Raw genomic sequence first — 16,471 nt, forward strand, 5'->3', positions numbered from 1 at the left:
TCAAACTCTTGCCATGGACTTTGAAATCACAGGCATATTAACAAATAGAGCCAAAATGTATTAGTTGTTTCGGACTTTTAGGCCACTTGAGCCTTAGCGTACATTCATTTAGCACTCCGTTCAACCCAAAATGTCCAATGAAAGAATAGCTTTCAACAATTAAGTTGACCATTCCTGACACACTCTTTTTGTTTTGGCAGTGTTGTATTGTCTTTTCAGACTCATATTTTGATTCAGAGAAGGAAATTTTCCAGTCTAATGAGTGGAATATTGAGAAGATTGTCTTTGAGAAATATTTGAACCCTAATCCTAACTAGCAAAACCCGAAGCTAGGGTTAGGGTTTTAATTCCCATACAATGTAGACAATTTTTGATGGCATGGCTGTGTTTTAGGGCTGAAAAGATACGTAGGAATATAGTCCTTTCAATGTTTTCTAAACATTTTTTTCTGACCTATATGGCTGTATACAGTGCTTTGCCCCAAAAAGGAGTGGCGTCTGAATTGCGCAACAGACAACAGTTCGAAAGAACCTGATTTAGCTTTCAAACTCTTGCCATGGGCTCTTAAATCACAGGCATATTAACAAATAGAGCCAAAAGTATTAATTGTTTCGGACTTTTAGGCCACTTGAGCGTTAAGAACATTCATTTAGCACTCCGTTCAACCCAAAATGTCCAATGAAAGAATAGCTTTCAACAATTAATTTGACCATTCCTGACACTCTTTTGGTTTTGGCAGTGTTGTATTGTCTTTTCAGACTCATATTTTGATTCAGAGAAGGAAATTTTCCAGTCTAATGAGTGGAATATTGAGAAGATTGTCTTTGAGAAATATTTCAACCCTAACCCTAACTAGCAAAACCCGAAGCTAGGGTTAGGGTTTTAATTCCCATCCAATGTAGACAGTTTTTGATGGCATAGCTGTGTTTTAGGGCTGAAAAGATACGTAGGAATAAAGTCCTTTCAATGATTTCTAAACATTTTTTTCTGACCTATATGGCTGTATACAGTGCTTTGCCCCAAAAAGGAATGGCGTCTTAATTGCGCAACACAAAACAGTTCGAAAGAACCTGATTTAGCTTTCAAACTCTTGCCATGGACTTTGAAATCACAGGCATATTAACAAATAGAACCAAAATGTATTAGTTGTTTCGGACTTTTAGGACACTTGAGCCTAAACGTACATTCATTTAGCACTCCGTTCAACCCAAAATGTCCAATGAAAGAATAGCTTTCAACAATTAATTTGACCATTCCTGACACACTCTTTTGGTTTTGGCAGTGTTGTATTGTCTTTCAGACTCATATTTTGATTCAGAGAAGGAAATTTTCCAGTCTAATGAGTGGAATATTGAGAAGATTGTCTTTGAGAAATATTTCAACCCTAACCCTAACTAGCAAAACCCGAAGCTAGGGTTAGGGTTTTAATTCCCGTACAATGTAGACAGTTTTTGATGGCATGGCTGTGTTTTAGGGCTGAAAAGATACGTAGGAATATAGTCCTTTCAATGTTTTCTAAACATTTTTTTCTGACCTATATGGCTGTATACAGTGCTTTGCCCCAAAAAGGAATGGCGTCTGAATTGCGCAACAGACAACAGTTCGAAAGAACCTGATTTAGCTTTCAAACTCTTGCCATGGGCTTTTAAATCACAGGCATATTAACAAATAGAGCCAAAATGTATTAGTTGTTTCGGACTTTTAGGCCACTTGACCCTTAAAGTACATTCATTTAGCACTCTGTTCAACCCAAAATGTCCAATGAAAGAATAGCTTTCAACAATTAATTTGACCATTCCTGACATTCTTTTGGTTTTGGCAGTGTTGTATTGTCTTTTCAGACTCATATTTTGATTCAGAGAAGGAAATTTTCCAGTCTAATGAGTGGAATATTGAGAAGATTGTCTTTGAGAAATATTTCAACCCTAACCCTAACTAGCAAAACCCAAAGCTAGGGTTAGGGTTTTAATTCCCGTACAATGTAGACAGTTTTTGATGGCATGGCTGTGTTTTAGGGCTGAAAAGATACGTAGGAATATAGTCCTTTCAATGTTTTCTAAACATTTTTTTCTGACCTATATGGCTGTATACACTGCTTTGCCCCAAAAAGGAATGGCGTCTGAATTGCCCGACAAGCAACAGTTCGAAAGAACCTGATTTAGCTTTCAAACTCTTGCCATGGGCTTTCAATTCACAGGCATATTAATTAGATACTGTATGTGTTTTGTGTATAGGAGAGAGGGCAAATTGAGACACTCGACACACCTAGACGTCCAGGCCAGGAGACTATGATGTGAATAAATGCAGAGCAAGCCACCGCAGTTCAAGGCGCCTTGTCTGCACCCTGCACCTTACAAGCACTGGTTGAACACAGGACTTGAACACTCAGAGAAAAGAGAAAAAAGACAATTACACTTTCCACAGTTCCATTCAAGCTTTTTTATCTTCTGGGGGAAAGGTGTTTTTTTGACACAATCCAATCCAACAATACAGCAAGGAAGACAAACATTACTAACAGAGAAGATGGCACAATAGTTTTTTTTTTACTTCTTTCAAGCTCTGGGGTAGCCCTTCTGTGTTTTCTGTCACTTCAGTTTATGTCGTTTAGAATGCTTCTGTGAATTGCCTTCTGGATCACTTGTAACTCTACATGGATAACTCTAGTTGTTACCCTAATACCAATCTCCTAACTGTAAAACATTTATACAGTACATATACCCAGGACTTTGTTTTCCACATACAGTAGGTGTATACTCATGTATACTCTGCTGACAAGAAGACTACTGCATAAACAAGTCTCGTTGTCAAAGATGTAAGTTTGAAGAATATGCAGATCATGGCCAGGTCAGTCGTGTGCTGTAAGTGACCAGTAGTGTTGCCTGACTTGGTGTTTATTAATTAGGACATTGAAGCTGTTAATAACAGAAGCTTAGAATAGAACCGGTATGTGTATTCTCGATGTGGCGGTTAGGAAACCTCATTAGTGCACCCTGTATATGGATTATTTATATGTATAAATCATTTGTTTAGCAGAGTTTCTGACCCAAGGTGATACAGATTAAAAATGAATAACCCCTACAAATGCTGGCAAAATATACGAAGTGGAATAAATAAAAACAAACTGATTTGGACAATAATTCAACTTGCAATAATGCAATAACTTTTAAAAAACCATCCAAGTGCTCTTCTATGCCCACCCCCAAGGGAAAAAGACATATTTCCTATTATTTCTATTATTCCAGTGCCATTTCCTATTATTCTATTATTTCTGTTATTCCAGTGCTATATCCTTGAAGGCCCAAATATCTGTCATCCATACAACTACAACCACACAAGCTAACCAATGGGAACACTCTGCAAGAAAGAGGATAGGATTTTTATTGAATTCCCTCAACTATAACATACTATCACACGTGTAGTACATCTGGCCACGTCAGCCCTTTCTGCTACACTCAAGGACATTTTTTGTGTGTGATCATATTGACCTTTAGTGTTCTTGGTTAAATAGTAGAAAGATCTGTATAAATCTTGTAAGGATATTGTTCTTGATGTTTTAAGTACCCCTAAAGAAGTACATGCAGCACATAAATGTAGAGTGCTTAAAACGTCTGTAAGATTTGATCAATTCATTTAGCTTCTAATCAAATTCTTTAAACAAATGCCCTTGGAAAACTGGTTTACACAAATTTGGTTGCATAAATTCGATTATGTTATGTGACCTAAAACGCAATGCTAAGATTTGGTTGTTCTTTTGATTCATTTTATGTTGGTTTTTTTATTACAATATATGTTATATTACAATGTCAACTTATAATACAGTATATACAGTACATGACCTTAACTATTGACTTTTCTTCTTCTGTATATGAAACAAAAAAATATTGGCACCAGTGTCCGGTAGAGGACGCACGCTGTGTTTAGCGCAGTCGGGTGTTGTCTGTGGTGGTGCTGAAACAGGAAATTCAAATCCGTTGTGGTGTTACTGTTTCCTTTAAAATGGAAGTCCGCTAAGAATCTTATTTTACTTCTTCCAACTCTAGAGCTACATTTTAAAATACCTGAATTAAATAAATAAAAAATACGTTTTAATCCGTGGTTTTCGAGTTTTGCCTCCCTACGGGCTGTTATTTGCCGATTCACTGGTTAAAAACAACAGCAAATTAGAGGGTAACCGCTTTAACATAATCCGAATGTACACGAAGATTTGTATAGATTGACAATAACAGGATTTGCAAAACCCAATAGCAGCTTATTCTCTTGAGAAGAAGATGGACTTAAACATCTCCGTTTCGTTGCTGAGAGACCAGCTGGGCTCCGTTATCGATCAGGCTGTCAGGACGGCAGTGGATACGGTTCTGGGCGAAATGGCGAATTTTGTGGGCTGCAAGCTAGAGGATGTGAAAAAAGAAATGACTGTCAAAGAAAAAGAAAACGAAAGCATGAAGGAAATGCTGGAAATCTCCAGGTGTCAGATGAAGACGCTTCGTAAATACATGAGTGCCGTCAGGAGTGGGAACGAGGAGCGCCGCGACAGGAGGGTTTGGATAGAGCAGGAATCAAATTTAAATTACTTTAATGCGAATGAAGTAGTCCCACTGGCAAAAAATGCCAGAACAGGCGAGTTTGTGACGGTCTTCTGCACGCAAGCGAAGGGTCCATCGACTGAGAACCACCCCTCCGTTCCTCACGGTTTAGCTGAAACCCAGCCCGGTTCGGACAGTATTTGTTTGTCAGATATAACCCGGTGCATTGAACTTCTCAGAAATTCGGAAAACGCCCAGGATTTAGCCCATGAAGCCGTCGTTGTTAAAACAGAAACGGATCTCCCATTCATTGCTTTAGATTGTGAAGCGAGCGCATCACTGTCAACAGAATGGGCACCTGCCAAAGGTTTGTCAAAATATTACATTGGCTTTCCAGCTAGAAGGATACAAAGCAGTATACTCGGCGGTAGTATGCATGACGTTTTTTTTTATTACAACAAATTTACAGTAGTCCCCACCACACTGTGACGTTCTTAGGAGTAAATTGCAACTCCTCACTTTTCAGAAAGCAACGTACTATTGAAAGATCAGTATAATCTAGTTTGGAATAATCCAGTTTTATGTCTTGCACTTTGTTGTAGAAATTGTATGAACGCAGCACAAAAGCTGTATGTTAAATGAACTTCTCAAACAGTATCTATGAATGCAGTTTGTACCCAGATTTAAGTATTTGAAATATTTTATCCTTGGAGTTGGAAATTGGTAAAACTGCAATAAACATTATGATGGTTACTTAGGTTTTTTGGGGGGAAATATTTCTGAGTCATGAAATTATATTAATGTATTTTTTATACTGCTATCATTAGTATGTGTACTGTGTCAAACTACACTTTACTATACTAAGTGTATCATGTTAACCCTGGAAGTTAGCCCAGGGACAATCCGAAACCAATTCACATAAATAAACGCATCCAGATTCAAATCCAGATCAGGGATTACCAATCAAAATATTCTAGCAATAAGAAATAAATTAAACCCATACATAACTGTTTGGCGTGTTTTAGTCCTGCCTTGACGTTTTTCCCCTAACCTCGGATCAACCATTTAATCTTTTGCTGCTGTCCTTCTTTACAGTGGAGAGCCGGGTTTCCCTAGATTTTGAGGAAGGAGCCCAAAGATCCCCAGGGAATCCGACTGAAGAACAGCTGGCACGCTGGGGTGGAGCTGTCCAAGTGAAAGAAGAGGTGGCCGAAATAAGAACTGCTCTCGTTAAAGAGGAACCTCTTGAAGGCCGGAAATTACCAGGCAGCTTCACTGTGGTGTGTGACCAGAATTGTGTGCCGGGATCTGTCAAGGATGAATGTTGCGTTCCTGGGACGGTGTATGGTGGAGAACTTAAAGAACCGACTGCTTCCGTTAGCTGCACTGCATGTAAGTACACCTCACTGCACAGATGTCCTTGGTGAATTCTGCAGCAGACAAGAATAACATCTAACAGCAGTGTGCAGCATGGTAAATGTATACTGCTGGGATATACTGTGTGTTATGAATTAAGGTATTTTGTTATGTATTTGCTTTCAGATGTACTAATTAAGAGTTAGTTCAGGTGGGGGGCTGCGTCAGCATGCGTAGGCTGTAAAGGAACAAGTAATAGGTTTATTCCAGGCTGAAAAAAAGAAGAAAGAGAACACAACGTTTCAGCCGTGGAGCCTTCTTCAGGTGTGAGAGAGACAAGGCAGTAGGCAAAAGAAATGTAGCGGGAGAACAAAGGCTGGGAGGGAGGAGGAGTGAGAGGCGGGAGCAGGGGACAGAAAGAGAGGCCAATCGTGAAGTGTGAAGTCAGAATGGGTGTAGAGAGGTGTGAAATGAAACTTCTTCTCCTTCTGTTTTTAAAGCTGTTGAAGAAGAGAGCCCACCAGAGGCTTCTCACCTCAAAATCACCTTTGATAGGAAGTTGACGGGAGAGACCAGCACTCAAAAGACTCGCCAGGAAAAAGATGAGCAGAATGCCAGCTCTGGATCTGTTCCTGAATCCCAAAGAGACACAAAAGGCCCCCCACAGTGTACGGAATGTGGTAAGGTTTTCAGGCATGCGGGATCCTTAAAAACGCACCTGCGGATCCACACAGGTGAGAAGCCATATTCTTGTCCGGAATGCGGTCGGAGTTTCAAACAGTCTGGAGACCTGAAGGTCCACCAGCGGATTCACAGTGGCGAGAAGCCGTATCACTGCACAGTGTGTGACAAGAGCTTCAACCGAAGAGGCTATCTGAAAACTCACCAGAGGACTCACACGGGCGAGAGCCCCTACAGCTGTGACAAATGTGACAAGAGCTTTGGGCGGATCGACATCCTGAAAGCCCACCAGCGCACTCACACTGGAGAGACCCCTTTTAGCTGCGCCGACTGTGGCAAAAGATTCAAGCAGTCCGGGGACCTCAAAATTCACCGGCGTATCCACACTGGGGAAAGACCGTATCACTGCCCTGAGTGCGGGAAGAGTTTCAGCCAGTTAACACACCTGAAAACCCACAGGAGGATTCACAGTGGGGAGAAGCCCTACCCCTGTCCCCAGTGCCGCAGGGGCTTCAGGGAACAAGGAGCAATGAGGAGGCACCAGCGCATTCACAAACACTTTTGACTTTGGACTCATTTGTGTTTGTGTGCGAATGTGCAACATTTCCCCCCCCAGCAAAATCACAAATCACCAGCATGTTTTTGTTGGCCACATGATTTTCCTGAGTGGAAAACCTAAAGTAACAGATTCCTGAAGTAAAAAGCGTTAAATCTATTCTAAATCTAATGAGATTTATTTAAATGACATTTGCATTTAAAGCATTTAGAATGAATTAAAAATGGTAGCATAAAAAAGTATGTGATTTGGGACAGATGCTTGTTTATTCTCACGTGTTTTATCCACATAATACAGGGTACTTCAAAACTTTATTGACTTTATCCCCCCTGTGCATTTGCTGTAAGGAAAATGGTCCGTTTTTTTGCACCTCCGTGCAGGACAATCCTTGAGCATTTGTACTTTTTTCCCCTGTAGAACTGCCTGACACTTCATCTTGTACAGTCAGTGCTGCAAAAAAGTGAAAGATCTGAGAAATGTTAGTGAATGAGTTGCGATGCTGGAAATTGTGTCGTTGTAAAGAACTCTCTCTTATCCTAGCGTTAATCCCGCATCAGCAGGGTCCGCTTGTCGGCACGCCTGTCTCCATTTGGTGGTTTGAACCAAATCTTTGCGCTGACGTTGCAATTCAATTGCATGCATTATACAGTACCATTCATGCTTATCTGACATATTGTCTTTATCTGACAAAATGCCTTTTTAGACAGTTACACGGCTCGTGCATCCATCACTGATAGGTGACTTCTGTAAACGTTGCCATTAAATGCGACGAGAATACTCCAACCGGCGCGTCGCTCCGCCTGCCGTCAGAGTGGGAGGGGGGGGAGGAGAACAAAGTAATGTAGCCAATTCATAGAGGGGGGGGTTATTAGCGGGCAGGGGAAATTTGGCCAGGAAGCCGGGTTACACCCCTACTCTTTTCGAGAAACACCCTGGGATTTTTAATGACCACAGAGAGTCAGGACCTCGGTTTTACGTCTCATCCGAAAGACTGTGCTTGTTTACAGTATAGTGTCCCCGTCACTATATTGGGGCATTAGGACCCACATGGACCGCAGGGTGAGCGCCCCCTGCTGGCCCCACTAACACCTCTTTCAGCAGCAACCTTAGTTTTTCCCAGGAGGTCTCTCATCCAGGTACTGACCAGGCTCACACCTGCTGAGCTTCAGTGGGCTGCCAATTGTAAGTTGCAGAGTGACATAGCTGCTGGCCACGTGTAGTTGTAAAGAACTATTTTAATCTAATTCTGAACAGGTGTAAAACTTTATTTCAGAATGTTTTGTCTTAAAGCAAGATACTAATTCCTACTGAATATTTCTGCAGCTGCACTCAAATTTATACCATTTTGCAAACTATTACATGCTCAGTACTGACTCTGTATACTCATTTTCTTGATATACATTTTACTGTAAATTTGAACGGTCCTGACGTTTTGTATAGGAAAATGAAATGTCAAAACTCAGAAGTAAATGGTAAATTCACTTAACTTGAATTTATTGTAAAGGCATTGCTACGCATACTGATGCTTTGTTGTGAAGTTAATAGAACAGGTCATTTGTGTTTAATGTGCCGTAAAGAATGAGTTTATTAAACGAAAACAGAACTCCCCTTTCTGTCACAGAAACCTCTAAGAACAACTTGCTTTTTTCATCCCCAACTCTAAGGAGGTTTGTTTCAAACAGCTTCAATTATATTAAAACAGTAATGTCTCTGTTCAGTATATCGTGGTAGTCTTCTATGTCAACAGTAAATAAATATGCTAATTTTAACCTTGTAAGGTCTTGCTTTGCCCTTCAGGTTCTTATAAATTTGCAATGTCTCTTTTGTTGGTGGCATGATGTCCAAAAGCTGAAAGCAATGATTAATAATAAGATCTACCAATCCAGTCTTGCTACCATGCCTGTCCCAGAACCATCACTTACAAGTTCAGGATTCTGAGACCTTCAGTTCCTAATTACAGTATATATTTTCACATCTCTGTTGCAGCATAGTGACAGACTCCCACAGTGGTCCCTAGTTAAAAGAGTTAAGTTGAGCAGTGTTGTGCCTCGTCCCATATTTATTATTGTGCAATAGATATTATTTTGGAATAAAACTAATCCAAAACAGTATATATTATTTTAGCAAGTACATAAAACAAAAAGTGTTACAGGAAAAGAAAAACTCCATAAACTGTATTCCAATATTATTTTTATTTTCTGAGGACTACTGCTGGAGAAAACATTGCACTTCCAGCCAGAGAATGTAATCTCCATCCAATTTCCTGTCAATATATTAGTTTGCATAAGTGTATAATATATTTGTCTCACCTTTGATGTGTATGTCATCACATTTTGCTATTTATCCCAGCACAAATACATGTTCTTATACATCTTACAATTAAATGTCATGGTATGACAAGCTGTTAAGATGATCAGCTTCCAGCTAAGATTTGATCGCCATCTTTTGAGCATACTTCCAGCCCAGAGTCACACAAAACCCTCCAGCAGACCATTCTGCTACTTCAAAAGACTGAACTCCCACCAAGCAAAAATGCAACACTATTTGAACTTACTGTATGCCATAGTTTGTGTGAAAATGATGTCCGTCACTATTCTGTCACAATGTGGGATTTAAGAACATTATTATTTAATATGCAAGCAATGGGGAAGTGACTTGTGTCTGTTGTTGTCTGTTTTTGTTTATGGGTATCTTGGAGATGATATGTACTGTATCTTGGAAAATATTCTTAAATCCAGCTCAATGGACACATTGTTCTGGGGGTATTCATAAAATTGCTTTAGCAATTCAATTGCATGCATTATACAGTACCATTCATGCTTATCTGACATATTGTCTTTATCTGACAAAATGCCCTTTTAGACAATTACACGGCTCGTGCATCCATCACTGATAGGTGACTTCTGTAGATCAATTTCACTTGTTATATCAGTAGTGATACCTGTATGATACCTGCCAACCAATTTTTATTCCACGCCGAGTTCTTGACTTTAAGTTTTAGCCACTTGCCTACAATGGCCTTCTTTGGTAGGCAGTTACCTGGTAGTGGTTTTTAGAGACCTAAGAAACCTACTGTGGCTATCCGCGGGGGGCGTGTCCAGTGTGTCCTTGCTGGACGAGCCACAGCTGTGGGGGCTCTACAAAGGCACACTGGACACCCCCCGAAGGGACGAGCAGGGGTACCCATGGAAGTTGAGTATCTTTTCACCAGCAGTCCCGGATGGGACTGTACCCAACGTTATTTTTCTCTTTGCCTATCATCCTGGCACATATCTTTACCGGGGCAGGCAGACATTTTCCACACACTGGGTTTCTCTTTTGTTTTGGCCTTACGTACCCTGCTTTGACCCTGTTAAAGTCCAGTCTGATCGCCCCCGTGCTAGCGGCTCTTCTTTTTTCCCCAGGCTGGACCCCGTTGTATAGGGCAAGCCCAGCCTGGATGTCACGATGCTCAGCGGCACAGCCCTCTTTTTGTTTTGTTTCGTTTTTCCGCCCTTCTGCGTGTTATTTCCGGTTCCTGCTCCCCTCACACCGGTGCTTCCGTCCCTCAGTGAGGGGCGTTGACTTTTTTATCGGTGCTTGCAGCTCCGCCCACTCCCTCACTGTTACGCTACGTATAGGATCTGACCTACTGTACGTATAGGACTACACGTTGCTTTTGCTCTTGCTGTTTTGCAGAGTGGTTGAAAACACGTTAGAAAAAGAACACCTTAATACAGTCTTAATGACCAGATGTTTTCCATTCCAGAATGGAGATTATTTGCATCCGCACTTGAGAGATCCCCAAACGAAATTCCACGAATTCACCTTTATTGCAAAAATGCATAAAACAACTAGTTGAAACAATGTTATTCATCGTCGGCCAGAACACAAAAATGCAAAAATACTTAGAAGCTATATTCTCTGCTTTGAACAAATTGTGAAGTTGGTATAATAACGAATCCAAAATTAGAAAAAATGTAAAGACTACAAAGACTTCTGTCTCTGCATCGGTCCTTTGGTCTTTAGCCATGTTGCCTATCAGCTTTCAGAATGGAAAATAGAATGGCATACGTTTTTTTCAGTGCTGAGACAGAAGTTTGTTCCAAATCATATTTGCAAAACAAAAACAGTTAATATACATCAGATCTGCAGATAAAAGAAAGAAAATGTGATTTGCTTGAATGCCGATGCTTAAATGAAACTAGTTTTCATGGGTTGGTTGAGATAGTGGGGTACGTCTGTGCATGCAGATGTGGATCCTTCCACGGGCAGCAAGCAGAGTCTAACCATTGACAATCTTTTGGGAAATGGCACCAGGAAGAGTGTACAGGAGCAAAGCAATGAACAGAGCAGTTATCAACAGGACAAGGGCGATGATGATGTACTTCTTGTAATTCTTCCAGATCAAGTGGAAGAAGCACTTGAACGGATTCATAAACCAGGAAAATGATGTGTCTGGTCGGCTAGGAAAACAAAAAGACAAATAATCCAGTCAGGGAGTGAATTCGAATTGATGATTAATCTAGACACTGCAAGTTCTACATTACATTTGGATTTTAAGGGAAATTTCAAGATGAAAGACCTATAGTAATGCAAGAAATAACCCTGCACGCACTACGTAAGTCTATTTAGTGAATGGCTATACTAATATGAAACTAATGATAAATGAAAGAGTGCGATCTGTCTCATTAACATTCACATTATTTACGGCACTATTCACCGTATTACTCAAAAGGTTTTTGACTTGCCAGTAGTTGTTAATACTGTGTATGTGCTAAACTCCTTAAAGCAAAAGAAGGCTAGATTTCTATCTTTTTTGCTTTCCCAAAGCTAGTCATTATAGATCAGATAGAGGCCCATTAATTGAGTTTTCGTACAAAAATACTGCACTTACTTAGCAGACCAAGACACTACAGTCTATATTTAATACAGTCTACATTAATGTAGTGTATTGGTAACAGTGTAACACCAGACAAAGAGGAGAGAAAAACAAATCAAACTCCATAAGGAGAAGAATAATCTCTTGGGGTCCATAGCATGTTTGTCTGCCCTCCAGGCACTAGCTGTGAGTAGTGATATAGTCTGAACGTCAGCATGTGTGCTCCATGTTGGGAGAGGTTGTGTGTTTACCAAAAGCTTTTGATTGTTCAGGAAAACAATATTTAACTGCTGTTAAGACAAGCTTTGCAGTCAGCTTTTGAGAAAATGCAGACTGTGCAAGTGGAGCTGCTCTTACTTGGGTTTCTCCAAAGGCTCTGGCTCTTTCCGGGCTCTGCCGACAGGATACTTCTCCGCCTCCTCGGCGGTCACCAGATGGAATTCGGCTTCCACTTTTCCCTGGAATTAAATGGAAATGAGGATATTGAATGATGTTATTTAACAGAAGTTCGAGAGGCGGTCAAATTCTAATGTCCTCTCCCCTATTCTCCTATGTATAAAATACTCGCTGACTACCCACAACCATGCACAAATCTTTTCTAGCTCCACTCACTCCATCCCAACTTTACCATTGAAGCTGCCTCCCTGGTTCATTCCTCCTTCATTCTACTCCTTCAAATATGTCAGCTCGATTCATTAAAATTAGAATTTAACCAAACTACTGAAAATGAAGATTTTTATTAGTAGGAAAAGTGATGATGATGTTTTTCATCCTATTCTGTAGAGAAGGAGTATATTCTGTACCTGTATGGTATTGATTTAACTTTCTGAACCTGTACAACATTATATTTCTGTGGTACATAATGGCACTGCTTTGCCTTTCTGAGCTCGTATGACTGTACATTATGTTCTGAGTCTATTGCTGCACTCTGGTGTGGCTCGAAAGCCCTGTCTCCCTGTGCATCTGCTGTTTTTTGTGACACTATTACTAAATCACTGCAGAAATCAGAAATCTTTCTAGCTTCATACTGTATATCACATATTTCTATTAATGGAAAAAACTGTTAATCTCTTACTTACTGTAAGTTCACTAGATTTAACAAAGGGCCACCAGCCTCTTGAACGTTTCTGCTGGAAAATGGAGATCTTCTCTGTGGTGTCCTTCAGCATGTCCAAAGTGCACCCTTTGGCAGACTTGGCTCCTCTTGGGAATCCATGTAGGTCCAGTTCAACGGTTCCTTCAAAAGTCATCCACCTTCAGTAACCTCATCAGCCTAATAGTAACTTTACTTTCATTCCCGAGCCTCAGTATTATTTGTCATTTCACACTCTTTTACAAATAGGACAGTTTCTTATTGGAAAGTCACATTAGGGGAGCAGTTAACATCTAAGCAGATGGATTGATCATGTGACAAAAATGTTGAGGAATGAATGAATGAAAAAGATTTGACCGCAACTCAATATCCCTGAGAAAACATCTACTAATGTTCCACAAATGGGTATTGTTTTTTTCTGGATTTGGTGTGTCTCGCACAAGATGTGTCCATTCACATTCTCGGTTTGATCATCTCGAATAACTTCATGAGATTTCTGTTTGGCATTTGGCTCAGTCCCACTGAGAAACTGACTCTGCCATCTTACCCAAAAAGTCGTCAGAAGACAGTCTCTCGAAATCCCAGACCTGCAGCACAAGCTCGGCTGGAAGCTTGCGCTCGGTCTTGTCCAGGGAGAAGATGTTCTCTCTTTTGTTGACCACCAGCACCTTCTCGGCAGGCAAGTAGTTGAATGGGAACACAAAGCGCCAGTTGAAGTTGCCTTCTCCCGTCAGCGAATTGTAGTGAACGTCTGTCTCTTGTCGGTCATCCTCAAGGCCTTTCAGCCACCTGAACCAAATGGGATAAATTGACTTCAGTACCCTTTTCTCTTAATTAATAATTTAGACACAACAGGTTTACCACTCTCTGTGGTTTCTCTGGCATATATGGGCTAATACACCAGGGTTTTGTGAATTCAACGTGAATTAAAGCAATGTTATATTTTAATAGAGAACAATATATAGGAATATATAGTATATAGGAATATATACAGTAGTATCACTGGAGTATTTAATATCTACAGGTAAACACCTTTAAGATACTGTATGCAACACCAAAGAGCAAGCGGTATGTATCTAAGCATAGTATGGTGCTAATCCCAAATTAAAAACTCACATATCCATAATGTCACTAGGTGCATCAGGAAATGATATACCACCTGGACAAATAGTACTAATGCAGAAAACAAAAACCTCCACTCTTTGATTGTAATGTTGAACTGTTACAGTAGGTATCTTTGAAAAAATATATTAACATTAATGACGCATTTGATTAAATAGTTTAAAAGTCTAAATCAGTATGTGCAGTCATACCCCTATGCTTTTAATACTGTATATTTTGTGGTTACTGGGATAAGCATGTTTTGTCACAATTCTTTGGATCGATAACACTGGGCAGAGTGATGGCATACTGGCTGTGTGAACCCAGTGAGTGTGCTGATGGTGGGTCTGGGGAGGAGATTGTACAATTAACTTTCAGAAGAAAGACCTAAGTACTTTTACAGTATATCCTCCTGGTTTGGAAGGTGGGTGTGTGCCTTGACGCCGGATTCCCTTCTCACCTGAACCTTTTTCCATATTTCTTTTCAGGCACACTTAAGAGAGTAATTCCAGCTGTTGGCACTAACTGTAAGCACTAAATGGAAGGTAGTTTTCAATGAATGTCTTTTTCATAGTGCGCGTCTGTACATGAAACTTTTTTAAATCGTGATCAGCACAATACGTTATATTTCCAGGAACCTTTCAACCTCCGTCATGAGAGATGACTGTATTCTTTAATTTTTTAAGAGAATGTCATGCTTTTGAACGAACCAGGCTACTATTTGGTGTTAATCTTTTTTTTAATGAAACGGCAGCCTTTTTTTTAACGAACAGCTTTAGAAAAAGCGGGTCAAGATGCACTTACCCCTTGACATAAATATCACTAGACTGTTGACCTGTGATAAAATTTGTGTCCTCTAAAATCACATCTTCAGTGTTCCAGATTACAATTCGCAGCTCATACCTTTGCAAGATAAACAAAAGTAAATTCTCACTTTGGTGAAACATGAAAAACAGGAGTGCAGCATCATTGAACAAGAGGTGAAAGGTCATTATGCGCAGCTGTGTAAAAACAGAGGGAAACACAAAACTTTATCTGCATAGCACTTCTTTTCATTTCAGGTAAAACTGGAAGCAAGATTTTTGAAAAAATACAGCCCAGCTGACACCTCTTTGGAAAAGAATATAGGAAAGGATATGAAAACTATTGCAGATACGTTTTCCTTGGTATCAGGCCTGGCCAGAGACAGTGAGATACAGTATATGTTTTTTACCCTTTTGGTTTGCGTGGAGATATGTCAACCGAAGGCCCAGGAGCAGGCATATCCATGGGAAACATATCTACCCACATCTGCAATTGACCCTACAAAGCACAGAAAAACAGTGACACTCATTAGCTGGAATATGTGTTTTAGCAAGGACTCTTCAGTGGAGTCTGTCCCACCCACCCCTCTGTCTCTAGAGTCAAGTGGCACTTTGCAGTAACCAGAATTATTAGACATCTGTAATCCTATTCAACTGTGAAGACTTGAGCACAAATAAATCAATTCAATAAGTGAGAAAACCCAAGTACTGTATGGCAGAGATGAAAATCACAAATCTTCATGATTCATCAGGAGTGGAGTTCGTAAGTGTCTGAGACTCCAGGAGGTTGGAATGATTCATGAATATACCCCGTATCAGAAGCACAGCAAGAAAGGCAGAGTGGTTGTATTCCAGGCAGACCCCTGACTCACTGACCGGCCAAACGGAAATTCAGAATGACAAATGTTCTCCCGGAGATCAGCTGGGGTGATGAGGGTTAGGAACTAGGCACCGGTACAGTTATGGCTGCTGTCCTTGGAAATGTGAACTTTGGGCATTTGTCTGGAAGGTTGGAAGTACCCTTTCATACACAACATCAAGTATTCAATAGGAAACTCCATTTCTCTATAAAAATCTGTAGAGAATTTACAGTTTCATTTCAAAACACCAAGCAGCACAGGTAATATAAAACACTGTGCTGTGGCTGCAAGCAAAGAAGCCATTGAAATTTTAATCATGACATCATGTGAACCAGAAAGGCCTTGCAAATACCCCACAGCTCAACCGGTGTTGTAACTGCAACACATCGTTCAATCTTGTCTGCTGAGGGAATCTTGTCATTTGTGCAGTTTTAGTTCGTTTTCATGTTTATCACTAATTATCTGGCCTTATCTTCATAATTCTGTGAGTATATTTGTTCTTATTATTTTTTATTTGATTGTAATAAAGACAGCCACAAGATGGATTTTGCAGTGATACGTGTATACCATTGGTGGAACAAATTAGAAAGATCTGTATTTTCATTTTAATGATGATCCTAATTTTGTTAGTGAAATT

The 16,471-nt window shown here is 40.2% G+C and overlaps 2 protein-coding genes across 5 annotated transcripts in view; one reads left to right on the forward strand and one right to left on the reverse strand.

The window, feature by feature from the left end:
- Nucleotides 1–3,977: 3,977 nt before the first annotated feature.
- On the forward strand, nucleotides 3,978–8,897 carry LOC102684868 (zinc finger protein 774-like). Its single transcript, XM_015359505.2, has 3 exons — nucleotides 3,978–4,890; nucleotides 5,619–5,915; nucleotides 6,380–8,897. Exons 1-3 carry the CDS (start codon nucleotides 4,269–4,271, stop codon nucleotides 7,123–7,125), a joined length of 1,665 nt encoding a protein of 554 aa, XP_015214991.2. The 5' UTR covers nucleotides 3,978–4,268; the 3' UTR covers nucleotides 7,126–8,897.
- Nucleotides 8,898–10,909: 2,012 nt separating this feature from the next.
- The window catches only part of fer1l6 (fer-1 like family member 6), a 39,751-nt gene continuing 34,189 nt past the window's right edge, over nucleotides 10,910–16,471 (reverse strand). For all 4 annotated transcript variants that reach the window (XM_015359499.2, XM_015359497.2, XM_015359500.2 and 1 more), the window contains 6 exons: nucleotides 15,385–15,473; nucleotides 14,976–15,074; nucleotides 13,618–13,859; nucleotides 13,057–13,214; nucleotides 12,335–12,435; nucleotides 10,910–11,561 (listed from right to left, as the gene is read on the reverse strand). In XM_015359499.2, coding sequence (XP_015214985.2) covers nucleotides 11,381–11,561; nucleotides 12,335–12,435; nucleotides 13,057–13,214; nucleotides 13,618–13,859; nucleotides 14,976–15,074; nucleotides 15,385–15,473 — 870 coding nt within the window. In that variant the 3' untranslated portion in view covers nucleotides 10,910–11,380. The remainder of the gene's footprint in view (nucleotides 11,562–12,334; nucleotides 12,436–13,056; nucleotides 13,215–13,617; nucleotides 13,860–14,975; nucleotides 15,075–15,384; nucleotides 15,474–16,471) is intronic.

The sequence above is a fragment of the Lepisosteus oculatus genome, chromosome 12 (genome assembly GCF_040954835.1).
Source record: "Lepisosteus oculatus isolate fLepOcu1 chromosome 12, fLepOcu1.hap2, whole genome shotgun sequence".
NCBI lineage: Eukaryota > Metazoa > Chordata > Actinopteri > Semionotiformes > Lepisosteidae > Lepisosteus > Lepisosteus oculatus.

Excerpts from the sequence above, each read along its gene's own strand:
- LOC102684868 (XM_015359505.2), top strand. The coding sequence starts at position 4,269 with ATGGACTTAAACATCTCCGTTTCGTTGCTGAGAGACCAGCTGGGCTCC. Across the intron at positions 4,891-5,618 it reads AGAATGGGCACCTGCCAAAG|TGGAGAGCCGGGTTTCCCTA; the intron begins GTTTGTCAAAAT and ends CCTTCTTTACAG. Across the intron at positions 5,916-6,379 it reads TTCCGTTAGCTGCACTGCAT|CTGTTGAAGAAGAGAGCCCA; the intron begins GTAAGTACACCT and ends CTGTTTTTAAAG.